General features: G+C 50.2%; 1 protein-coding gene across 2 annotated transcripts in view; it reads left to right on the top strand.

Annotated features, from left to right (window-relative positions):
- The window catches only part of SLC1A7 (solute carrier family 1 member 7), a 42752-nt gene that overhangs the window by 21309 nt on the left and 8569 nt on the right, over positions 1–12874 (top strand). For both annotated transcript variants that reach the window (XM_007077186.3, XM_042997212.1), the window contains exons 3-5: positions 1607–1822; positions 9518–9560; positions 11781–12003. In XM_007077186.3, the coding sequence (XP_007077248.1) occupies positions 1607–1822; positions 9518–9560; positions 11781–12003 (482 nt within the window). The remainder of the gene's footprint in view (positions 1–1606; positions 1823–9517; positions 9561–11780; positions 12004–12874) is intronic.

The following is a 12874-nucleotide window of genomic DNA, read 5'->3' as shown; positions in this document are numbered from 1 at the left end:
ACTGCTTGGCCCTGTGCCTATGTGCTGGCTCCAGTCTAGGGATAATGGCTCCCATGGATAATAATTGCAGAACAACCTCCCGTGTCCCTTGCCTGCACAATCCCGTTACGAGCCCTTCAGGATTTATGTCCGAGACCCACCCTAAGCCCATCACTAACATACGGCATACTGGTTGACAAGGGATGAACAGAGATTGTAAACATTCATTCATTGATTCATTATTTATTCCCTCCTTCATTCAGCAAGCTGCTACCAAGCTCACTGCGGCCGGGCCCCGTGCCTGGCTCTGTGGACCCCACATTGAGTCAGACCCGGGCCCAGTGCTGGAGGCGCTTTCAGTAAACAGTCAGCAACTCAGCGAGGTGGGGGCTGGGGCAGAGGCCAGCACAGGGCCTGGGGGAGCCCAGAGAAGGAGGCTTTGCTCCAGCTGGTCATCAGGGAAAGCTTCCTGGAGGAGCCTTCAACTGTATCTTAACAGAAGAGTGAGCCTTTGCTACAGAGAGCGGGGAAAAGCTGGGCACTCAAGGCAGCAGCTACAGCCTGAGGTGGGGAGAGGTTCAACTTGACCCTGGATGCTGCCTGCCAGTAGTCTAAAGATAAGAGGAGTGGGATGGGGAGGGATTATCCACTCTTGTTTACATGATTGAAACCAGACAAATACATCCTTTATCTGAAAGAATGAAAGGGCTTTGGGGAAAAATCCTTTTGGCAGCAAAGCAAAGCACAAGCATCTCCTTAACTAATCTCTCTGCCCCACCCCACCAACTGCCCTGGATGGCAGGCAGAGAGCCCAGGGCCAGGCAGGCAGGGGTGGGGAGGAGCCGAGGGGAGACCCACAAGGTCCCTCAACACAGCCTCCCACAGTGACGAAGGGGAATCTGGGCCCAGCGGGTAACCCGGATGGCCACAGGGTGGCACATCTCGGAGAAACCATGGCCCCATTTTAGAGATGGGATCCTGAGGCCCAAAGATGTCACACAGCCAGTTGGCAGAGCCAGGGTGGGGACTCAGCCCAGGGCTCTAACTCACTCTCATTCGTGAGTTCATTCAGTAAGGCTGCAGCAACCACCTGTGCCCAGAGCTCACTCTGTGCAGGCACTGGGGACCCAGAGAGAAGTCAGACCTGCCCCTCTTCTCTCGTGTCCTCAGCCTGATGAGAGAGACAGGTAGACAGCGACAACCAGGGTCATGACAGAGGCCATGAGCTCCTAACTCTGGGGGAGAGGCAGGGAGTCCAAGAAGATGTCGCCAGAGACGTGACACTGAGCTTGGTCTTATCCCGTGAGTAGCACTTCAGGAAGTGGAGGAATCTGGTGATAGGACACCGGCCAAAGGAAACATGCTGGCAAGGGCCTGGAGGTGTGAAAGTCTGTGGCTGGTGACTCTAGGTGTGGGCCAGAGAGCAGAGCAGAAAACCAGGATGGAGGGGCCATAGGACTGGATGGCTAGGGGGTCCCCTATGCCTGCATGATCCCTCCAGCACTCTGAGGGTGCTAGGCAGAGCCAGGAGGGGGTGTGAGTGGGTACACCTGAGTGCCCGTCCCCCAACCCCCCCCCCCCCCCCCCCCGCCCAGCCCTCAGACCCTGACCCACGTTGCTCTCGCAGCTTGATGTCTGGCCTCGCCTCCCTGGATGCCAAGACCTCCAGCCGCCTGGGCATCCTCACCGTGGCATACTACCTGTGGACCACCTTCGTGGCAGTCATTGTGGGCATCATCATGGTCTCTATCATCCACCCGGGGGGCGCGGCCCAGAAGGAGACGACAGAGCAGAGCGGGAAGCCCATCATGAGCTCGGCCGACGCCCTGCTGGACCTTATCCGGTAATTCTTCCCACCGATACCCTACTTGGGGACGCCATGCCTGGGCTGGGGTTACCGGTTCCACAAGCCTGGCCCCACATGTCTACCAGAGGCAGGCTAGGGCATGGGGAGAGGGGTGCTCAAGGTCTGCTCTTGAGGACTGTGGTAACGAGAAGCCACCACAGAGGCCACGCAAACAGTGTCTCTGTTCCCTCAGCCCCTATGCCACCCACTGGGGTCACACTGCGCTGTCTGCCTCCATGAGACTGGGAACACCTCAAGGGCAGAACAGGGGTCAGCTACCTGGGATCCCAGTCCCAGCGGGCAGCCTGGCACGGAGCAGGCATTAGCAGGTGTTTGCTGACTGACGGAGCTTGCTTGTGTGCACCCAGCCTCCCCAGTGGCCACGCCCCCCCTGCCTTTTCCTTATCGGTCCTCATCTCACAGATGAGGGAGTGAGGCTCAAAGAGAGGACGTGACTTTTCCAGGGTCATCCAGCAGGCAGGTCATGGAGCCAGGATTCAATGTGGGCCTAACTCCAAGGGCAGTGATATTTGCCCCATGGTGCTCCTGCCTGAGCCACGCGGATGCTGCTCACCGTCTGTTCCAGGGACCGAGCCCTCCTCCCAGGAAAGCTCTGTAAACCCAGAGATGCATCCACATCTCATCCCCCGCCTTTCCCAAGACTCCATATGGGCCACCCCTCTCCTCTCCATCACTCATTCACTCTCTTGCCAGTGGCCACCCTGGACCAGGCACTCAAGCCTGGCCCTAGCCCCGGAGGAGGGAAAGGCCCACGAACAGACAGGGACAACATGGGGGTGGGGGCTGTGGTGAGGGAAGCACAGGCTGCGGGTGAGTGCAGAGAGCAGACTCAGAGGCGGCAAAGGTGCCCCAGGTAAAGGGTGGGATGAGAGAGAAGGCAGGGGAGCCAGGAGCCCATGACGGCTTAAGGAAACAGCTGTGCAAAGGTCCTGAGCAGAGAGGGAAAGTGCAGGGAAAAATCGTCACCTACTCAGCGTGGCTGGGGCACCAGGGGAAAGGGGAGTGGACATCAGTGTGAAGGATATTGTGACCCAGGCTGAAACTTGTGTTTTGTCCTAAAGGCCACAGGAAATGGGCTTGAAAAACAGAAGTGGCATGATCCGGAAGGCTCCCTCTGGCTGTAGAGTGGAGGTGGAGGGGGGCAGGAGGAGGAAGGGAAGACAGGCAGGGATGGGGCCAGGGTGGTGGCCATGGGCACGGGGAGACCGCAGACTGAGGATTGCTCAGACAGTAAAACCAGCAGGAGACAGGAGGGAGGCAGGAGCAGGAGGGAGGAGGGGGTGGAGGAGGTGGGCGGTGCTGATTGTGAGGGCAGTGGGGTCTCTGGCCTGAACACCCAGCTGGATGGCGGTGTGCTCACCGAGTCACAGGACAATGGCAGAGCGGGTGTGGACATCCCGGGGAAGATGTCAGTGGATGGTTGGCTGCTGGATCTGAGTCTTTGGGAGAGTCCGAGTGGGAGATGGAGGTTGGGAGACAGGGCCACCGACTCTCATTTTCTCATTTCCTGCATCCAGTTTGTTGGCAAATTCTGTCAGCCCTACCTTCAAAACTCCAAACCTTGTCCCTTCTGTCCTCCTCTGCCACTGTCGCCATCTCCCAGACCACTATCACCTCTCATCAGAGTATCCAACCTCGTCACCCTGCTTTCTCTCTGCTTCCCTATGGTCTGTTCTCAGCATAGCCTTCATTACTACCTGACATTATCCTGTCTGTGTACTTTTCCTATTTCTCCTTGTGACTCCCTCACTGGAATAAAATATGTTCCACGAGGGCTAGATCTTTACAAAAATATGTTCCCTGCTGTATCCTGGAGCCTAGAACAGCACAGAGGAGGTGCTCAGTGTTTGCTGAATACAGACATAGGACACAGGGTCGCCAGTGGGGCTGGGGTCTAAGCCGTGAGGAGGCACACTGGTACAGGGAGGAAGTGCCAAGTGTGTGGCTCAGAGGCCCAGGGCGAGCCTTGACCCACATTAGAGGTTTGTGTAGGGCCGATAGAGCAGGAGCAAGCAGAGGGACGGGAGGGGAACCACACCAGGAGAACAGATGTCCTAGAAACCAAGGGAAGAAGAATTTCGAGAAGCTTCATTTCTAAGATCCATTATTTCTAAGATTTAGCAGCTATGATTCATCCTTTCTTGGATTCTATGATTTGAAACAGCCTTTCCTTGTGGTGGAAGGAGTTGGTGCTTGGGGAGTCCCCGCCCTCCCCACCACTGCCTCCCCTGCTCAGGGGCTGAGGGCTCTGGATTGGACACACGTGTCAGAGTCAAATGTTCCAGGAGTGGCTCCTGCTCTTTTCACGTGGTGAAAATTGATCCTTCTGGTTTTAGGCTTTCCCCCAGTTGCTCTCAACCCCAAGGCAAGTTGTTTTGCAAAGCTGAGCGGTTGGACCTCACTGGAGCCATTTCTTAGTCAGAGAGTGGGACTGCAGAGAGAGGTCACATGCTTCCTGGGACAGGAAACCAGAACCTTGGGGATGTGAGGTCTTGTCACTGTGTGGTCCTTCCAGGCCCCAGTTTCCCCATTGGTTTTCAAGATCCCTTCTCACTCAGTAGTTCTGAAACACAGAGGCCTACAAACCAGGGAGGAAGCTGCAGGGCATGAGCACGAGCTTCCGGAGGTGGGTTCTGGGAGATGGGGTTGGGAGGATGGTGCAGAACCCAACCTTGAAGACCTTGAACCCAGGCTGAGGGGTTGGCTTTAGAAACAGGAAGCTGGTGAGTTTGGGAAGGATGGATTGGAGCAGGGCAGAGTGGACAGGATGTGACTGGAGACAAGGGGATGCTCTGTTTAGGGTGCAGTCACTTCCGCCCCACCTTTATGAAACACCTGCTCTGGGCGGAGACGTGGTGCTGAGAGCTGGGGAGGGGGCAAATGCAAGTCCTTGCAGCAGGCTGCCCTCCGTTTTAGGACAGACAGACAAGAACTGGAGAGCCACTCTTGGAGATCCTTCCTAGCTCTGATGTTCTGGGAGGCCGTGCAGAAATTAAGAACATCAGGAGGGAGGCTTCCAGGGGTCCCCTCACCCTTGCTCTGGCCCAGAGCAGGTGGCTATCTGGCGTTGATAACTGACCGAGAACACGGTGGCCAGGGCAAGGAACAGGGAAGTGGGGACAGGTGTGACAGATGAGAAGTCAGAAGGATGGAGGGGCCACCTGAACAGTGAAAGAAGGACGCAGCATAACTCAGGGCTGGCAAGACATGCTTCCATCTCTCAAAGAGGATTCCAGAGGAACCCAAAGGCCACATCCCCAGACGACTCACCAAGACATGAATTCATTTCCCAGGGCTCCAGAAAACTGACGTCTCCTCACAGTGCAAATTCACAGAAAACAACCCAAACAAGAGGAACACTAATCAGAGCTGGGCCTCTTCTTTTTTTTCCAATCTTATTAAAACACCAGAGAGATGAATTAATGACTTGGCTCCGTTTACAGCTCCCAGTGACCCTCTCAGGGATTGGATGAAGTTCTCAGGGGCTGTGCTTGCAAAGGAACAATCCCCACCTTGGGGCATGGGTTGGTGACATGGGGTTAAGGGCAAGTTTAGAACATCGCAGTGGGGACTTAGAAAGAGTAAGTAAGGAGAAGCGCCACAGACTGTGGCCCTGCCCCAAGTGATGTGCAGGAAGGCTGGGCCCGTGTATGCTTGATGGGCGTGACTACTAATGTCTCCCAAGCACATTACGTCGGAATTTATGCCACCAGGAGCCCAGGCCTCATGGGGCAAATGGGAAGACTTCTCATGGGTATTCAAAGCCACAAGAAAATATTGTACATTTTCCTCTTCAGGAATCAAAAAGTACAATTCATTAAAGACTACAGGAAAAGTTCACTGACTACTAGTATGAGCACATGTATTAGTCAAGAGTTGCTGTCGGCTGCTGGTTAAGAGAAACCTGAAGCAGCAGAGGCTTAACTGTGGTAAAGGCTTTCATTTTCTCCCAAATCAATAGTCCAGCAGTGGGCAGCTCATGGTCATCAGGATCCCATGCTCCCCCTACCATGTTTATCACTTGGCTTTTATCATCAGTGGGTCTCATGGTCCAAGAAGGCTGCTGAAGCTCTAGGTAGTATGTCCATGTTCCAGCAGGAAGGAGACAGTTGGAGGAAAGGACCAAAGGGTCCTGGCTGAGTAGGCTCCTTTTCAAGAGTTTTCTGGAAGCACCACCCAATGACTCCTACTTCCTCTCACTGGCCACCCCTTTGGCAAGAGAGGCTGGGAGACAAGGTTTGACAGCAAAGCCCTGTTGGTCCCGTAACATGCCAGGGCACCTGTCGGTAAGGAAGGAGAGAATAGAGACTGGGTAGGTAACCCTGCCACAACCCACATTTTAAATTATTCTAATTTTAAAGGAGATTGTAAAGAAATGTACATACGAGGTGTAAGTTCCATTCGGTCTCTTACAACTTTTGAAAGTTCCTAGTTTCAGACTAAAGCAGCCTTCCCTCTAGGTTTCATTAGAAAACTACCTTGTAAGTCACTCGAACCTCCTGGGGTTGTGCCCAGGAGAGATTTTCAGACTATTAACCATTGGCACAGCACAGGCATCCTCCCTTTTGGTCATGAGAACCCAGGCCCAGTGGACCGTTGCATTCTGGCAGCTGTGTGTCTGGCAAGCCCCCGGCATTAACCCTGGCTTTGGTGCTTTGGGTCTGCTTGATGTCAAAAGCCCTTGCAGGCAGCTACTATTCTGTTGGCAGAAATCTGCTCATAACTTGGAAAAAAAAAAAAAAAGCCTCATTTGAGCTTCTGAGATCCTGGTCCCTGACCCCTGCTCCTTCTCTCTCTTGTGACAAAGCTGAAATTAGTGGGAAAAGTCATGACCACTCTTTCCCAGTTTCTGCCTTGGTAGCTCCTTCTAAGGTCTCTTCCTCCTGCCATATGCTTACACGGAACCTATATTTTAACGACGGTGGGAAAAAAATGATAGTTTCTGCTTTCCAACAGTGGCTGCTGGGATGTGAGGTTAAGGAACAATGCATACTCGTGTCCTCGTATAGAATTCCATGTATGTATGAGCAGGGTCTTGAAAAAGAAGAGATTTGCCAAGAACAAGACTGGGTGGTAAGGTCAGTCCACATGGCCTATTTAAGGAGATGCAAACATGTCAACAAAAATCTTTGTTAGCATCCCCGACTTGGGAAAGATTCCTAGAGGTGGGTTGTCAAGACAAAGGTGTAATAGTTTGCAGACCCTCAGGTGGAATTGCAAGTCGCTTTACAGAAAGGTTGCTGCCAGAAACATGTGGGGGTGTCTGGGTCACCAAACCTCCTCAGCACAGAGTATTGTCATTCAAAAATCCTTTGCCAGCTTGATAGGCGAAAAGGAAGTCTAATTTATTGATGAAGTTGAGCATTTTTAAAAAGCTTTTTTGGGCTACTCGTGTTCCTTCTCTTGCAAAGTGAATTGTCTGGTCATGACTTTCGATCGTTTTTCTGTTGAGGTATTAATATTTTTGTGGTCAAATTATTTATGCAGCAAATATTTGCTGAGGGCCTGTTATGTGCCAGGCACTCTTCCAGTGGCTGGGGACACAGCAGTGAATTAAACAGAGAGACCTCTGCCTTCCAGGAAGCTGATGTTCTAGAGAGAAGAGACAGGAACAAGGAGACAAAGACAAGATTGGTAAAAGCTCTTTACAGATTTAGGACGATAACACTTGGTCACATAGTTTCCCTAGTTTGTCATTTGCTTTATAATTCTATTTCTATGTGAATCTGTCTCAGAGAATTCTCAATTTATTTAACCTTTTATTTTGGCATAATTGTAAGTTTACAGAAAACTTACAAACATACCCTTCACCCAGCTTTCCCTGAAGTCAGCAAAGTACGGAATGATGGCACAGATGTCAAAACTAAGAAATTAAATTAGTACAACACTATTAACTAAATTGTAGACCGTGTTTGGATTTCACCGATTTTCCACGAATGTCTTTTTTTTCTGCCCCAGAATCCCACCCAGGATACCATGTTGCTCTTAGGAAATTCTTAACTTATTTTCTTTAAAAAAATTTTTTTAATTAATGAATTTATTTTTTGAGAGAGTGCATGCGTGTTCACGTGCACAAGAGAGGGAGGGGCAGAGGGAGAGGGAGAGAGAGAATCCTAAGCAGGCTCCACAGTCAGCATGGAGCACACACAGGGCAAGGTCTCATGAATGATGAGGTCATGACCTGAGCCGAAATCAAGAGCCAGATGCTTAACTGACTGAGCCACCCAGATGCCCCTAGAAATTCTTTTGTGTGTGTGTGTGTGTGTGTGTGTGTGGTGGATTTCTTTTTTTTTTTAATATGAAATTTATTGCCAAATTGGTTTCCATACAACACCCAGTGCTCATCCCAACAGGTGCCCTCCTCAGTGCCCATCCCCCACTTTCCCCTCCCTCCCACTTAATTCTTAATTTCTATGTAGTAAAATCTATTGATGTTTTTATTGTTCATTTTCTTCTTAGAGGGTCCTTCCATATTCTGAGATCTGAAAAATATTAACCTATATTTTCTTCTAGCTTTTTATGGTTTCATTTTTTTAATTTCTTATTTCTTTAACCCATATGGAATTTATTTTGGCACAAAGTATAAATAGGGATTCTAAGTTGTTGTTTTCTTTTAATAGTTGATTGGCCACACAGTGCTCTATAATAAGTCCTTCCTTTCCTCACTGATCTGTGAAGCAACTTTTATCAAAAATGAAGTACTTAGGGGCACCTGGCTGGCTCAGTTGGAAGAGCGTGGGACTCTTAATCTTGGGGTTGTGGGTTCAAGCCCCGTGTTGGGTGTAGAGATTACTTAAAAAAAATACACTTTATTATTTTTTTAATGAAGTATTTAGATGGTTCTGTTTCTGGGCTATAGGTTCTGTTCTATTGGTTTTTCTGTTGACAGCTGTGTCAATATTGCACTTTAAGAGAGAGAGACAGTGTGAACAGGGGAGAGGCAGAGAGAGAAGGAGACAGAATCCGAAGCAGGCTCCACGCTCTGAGCGGTCAGCACAGAGCCCGACGCAGGGCTTGAACTCACGGACCGCGAGATCATGACCTGAGCTAGGGTCAGACACTTAACTGACTGAGCCACCCAGGCGCCCCAATACTGCACTTTAAAGTTATATCTTTACAGAAGGTGTTCATATCTGATAGGACAAGCACCCTCCTCCTTTAGCTTTATGAAAACAATGTTAACAAGAATTATGATCTCATTCATGTGCCAAGTCATGTGTTGTGCAGCACAGATAAGATACGAACAACTGAGTTTTCAAGGAGGCCTAATCTGTGGGAGAGGCAGACCCCTGAGCCGCTGCCACACTGCAGCAGGCTGGAACACAGGTGATCCACAAGGGAAGGCCCACAGAGTCGGCCAGCAATCAGAGAAGGCTTGGCCTCTGATTAATTGGAGTACAAGGTAGCCAGAGAAGCAGGAAGGACATTCTAGGCAGAAGGAACAGTGTAGACGAAGGGCCGGCTGCTGGAGAAGTGTGCAGTGTTTCTAGGGAACTGGATGCAATTGCCTTTGGAGCTTTGAGTACTGGGGGGTGGGGAAGAGATGAGACTGGAGAGGGAGGTGGGGCTAGGTCACGGAGAGCCTTGCCTGCCAAGCGGGGTGTTCAGATGAACCCACAGGCCCTCCTGTGCTGGGTTGTGGAATTCTTCAACTGCTGACTCTCTTCCCAGGAACATGTTCCCAGCCAACCTGGTGGAAGCCACTTTCAAACAGGTAAGTGGATCCCAGAGCGATGGAGCAGGGCAGGCAGGACCAGCCTGGGCCAGGCTGGGAAGGGACAGGTTTCCCCAGCAAGTCTCCCTGCCTCCTGGGGGCCGGATGCTGGAGAGGAGGGCAGGTGGGGAGACCTGGATCCTCACGGCCTCCCATGGCCACACCCCTGCCCTGGGTTCCAGCTTCTGACGAAGAGAACTTACAAGGGTGGGGGGAAGCCACTGTGCTCTAGGTTTACACCCATGCTCACACCCACTGTCTCAGTCAGTCCTCACAGTAACCCTGCCCTCAGTGTGCCAGCGCCTCTCCCGGATGAGGAAACTGAGGCACAGAAGGATTAAAAGATCTGCCCAAGGTTATACCACCAGTAAATGATGGCGCTGGTAGGAAAACCCGGGTCTGTCTGGCTTCTAAGCCTGTTTTCTCTTTCTTTTTAAAAAGAATCCTTTTGCCCCGTAATAAGAATAGTAACGATGTTCAGTGTAAAATGTTAGGAAAACACTAAAAAATACAAAGAAGAAAATAAAATCATCTCTTGTTCCAGCACCAAGCAACAGTGACAGTAGTTGGTACACTTTTAGTCTTAGTTCTCTGCATAAATATGTTTTAGAAAAATAAGATTAGGTTAACGGTTCATAGACAGTGTGTGTCTTGCTTTTCCCCACCCCCATTACATCATGAGCATTTTCCCTGGTTATTAAGCATTTCTTTAAAATACAATATTTGCAGTGAGACAAGAGCCCGTGATAAGGCCAGGCTATAGTTTATTACCATGCCCCCTTTTGGTAGGCTTTTAGGTTGTTTTCAAAGTTTTTCCATTTTTAGAAATTATGGTAAATATCCTTGTGCACAAATTTTTGTCTGCCCTTCTAATAACTTCTAATGCTTTTCCCCTTGTAAAATGTTGGCTGATTAGTTGACAATCCAGCGAGCATTTCCTGACCCCCTTGCCTGTGCTAGTCCCTGCACTGGGGACTGGGGACTGGGGACACAAAGGAGTAGGTTGAGGGTTGGATAGGAGGCTCCAAAATAAGGAGTGGTGAAATCTTGAGCTAATCTCTGTATCTTTCCTAATCTCCTGGGTCTTTATCTACGAAATAAGCCAGATAGTGAAGGGCCCCGAATGGTAGGCCAGGGAGTTTGGGTTTTATTCCAACAGTGACGGGAAATTATTGAAGGTGTGAGAGAGAAAGAGTGAATGTTCCTTTGCTTCATACCTACCTGGAATGCCCTTTTTTCTTTTGGCAAACTCCTACCCATCCTTCAAGACCCAACTCAAATATCCCCTTCTTTGTGAAGCTGTCTGATCCTCTGAAGCAAAGTAAGTCACTCCCTCCCCAAAGCTCTCAGAGCAGAATTCACGTCTGGTTCATCTTCGTATCCCTGGCATCCAACACAGAAAGTCCAATGTTGGAATGCTGACGGTAGTGATGGCAGTAATAACAGCAGTAATGGCCACATAAGGCCAGATATGCCAGGCACTGCTGTAAACACTTTATGTGTGTTGCCTCATTTATTCAAACGAGCCAGATAGTATTGTGACCCCCATTTTACATATGAAGAAACTGAAGCACAGAAACTTCTGGTCCCATATATTTCCTAACTGGTTTCTCCACACCACCCTGTGCCCCAGAAGGCTTACCTTATCGATACTGTGGTGTTGGGAGGCTAGAAATTTCCCTTGTTTGGACTCCTAGTGCCTGAGGAATGAGGATTCCCTGGGGCAGAGGAGGAAAGGTAGACAGCATGGAGGCTCAGGGCTTTGCAGCTGAGACGTCTTCTCCTCCAGAAGGCTTGGGGCAACCTGAGCTTTTCAAATAGAAGGCCCAAGTTTCCATCAGTGGCAGGCAGGGCTGGCTGGCTATTAGGTGGATGGAAAATGATGTTTGGAAGGGATAGATGGGTGAATAGAAAATTATCTGGGTAGAAGAGGAGATGGTTAGAGGGGATCCCAGATGGGTGTGATGATGCATAGAAGGAAGGAGAGGGTGGAAGGGACTAATAGAAGCATGGCTGGGTAGGGCGTACTTGGATGACGGAATCCCAGTTTTCTTTTTGGTAAAATCTTGATGATACTCCTGCCTACCTCACAGGATTATCGTCCATCAAATAGTTCTTGACTATATACAAATGTGCCTCCAAGATATTATTATTGTTGTTGATGATATTAATAACAATATTTGGTCCTGACTCCTTCCTGGTTGGGGTGTCACCCACTAGTACCGTACCAAGACCACCCCCGTTGTCAAATCCCCCAAGATGGCATCAGAGGAGGCCCCTCCTCGGCAGATCCTCATCTACGGGGTCCAGGAAGAGAACGGCTCTCATGTTCAGAACTTTGCCCTGGACCTGACCCCGCCACCCGAGGTTGTTTACAAGTCAGAGCCTGACACCACCGATGGCATGAACGTGCTGGGCATCGTCATCTTCTCTGCCACCATGGGTATGTGCTTCCTCCCCTCCCCGGCAGTGGCCGGGAGCCAGTCCCTTCCTGCATCTACCCTTCTCTGCAACCTGCATCCACTAATCTGAATAACCTGGAGTCTCCCATCTTCCAGGTGATTCCTTTCCTTCCTACCCAGAGTGGCTCAAGTCCCTATTCCATTACCAAAGGGTGTCTCCAGCCCTCCCCCACGCCAGTCGAAGCTAGCATTCCTCACTTGGAATTCTCCACTCCTGGGTGCTAGTTTCCTCTCCCTTAAAGAAGACCATGCCTCAGGCTTCCTCCCAGCAGCCTGTTCCATTTTACTGAGGTCTGGGGATACTAGGGCAGGGTGGCGGGCGGCGGGGAGGTTACAATGAAGAACAGGAAAAACCTGAAAATCTATTATCCATCACTGTCTCATTAAAGTCCTCATTTCTCCCTTCCATTTCCAACCACAGGGGCTCCCCACTGGTCAACTCTGTCCTCAGACAAGTGTGTGTCATTTCTCAGGGCCCACAGTTGGCCTCCTTGACCACACCCTCCCCTTTGCTACTCTTCTTGCCAAGACCTCCAACCATAGGCTATCACCATGAAGCTGGTGAGGCTTCACTAGCAAAGGCCTTCCTGTACCTTTTAACAACAAAACAAAACAAAACAAAACAAAACAAAACAAAAAAATATTCTTTTTCTTAAAGAGAGCCCCAAATAGTATAAGCTTCGGATCCCACAAAACCTATGGCTATGCCTCTGCCAACAGTGCCCTCACCACCATCACCAATACAGACAGACAGACAGACACACACACACACACACACACACACACCTTTTCCTTCTTGGAGACAAGCCATCCAGAACAATCTAGCTGGTCAGTCCCTGTCTTGTCCTTCTA

This window comes from Panthera tigris, chromosome C1 (genome assembly GCF_018350195.1).
Source record: "Panthera tigris isolate Pti1 chromosome C1, P.tigris_Pti1_mat1.1, whole genome shotgun sequence".
In the NCBI taxonomy this organism is placed as follows: domain Eukaryota; kingdom Metazoa; phylum Chordata; class Mammalia; order Carnivora; family Felidae; genus Panthera; species Panthera tigris.
Note: the sequence above shows the minus strand (reverse complement) of the source record. Positions and strands in the feature narration are given on the sequence as shown.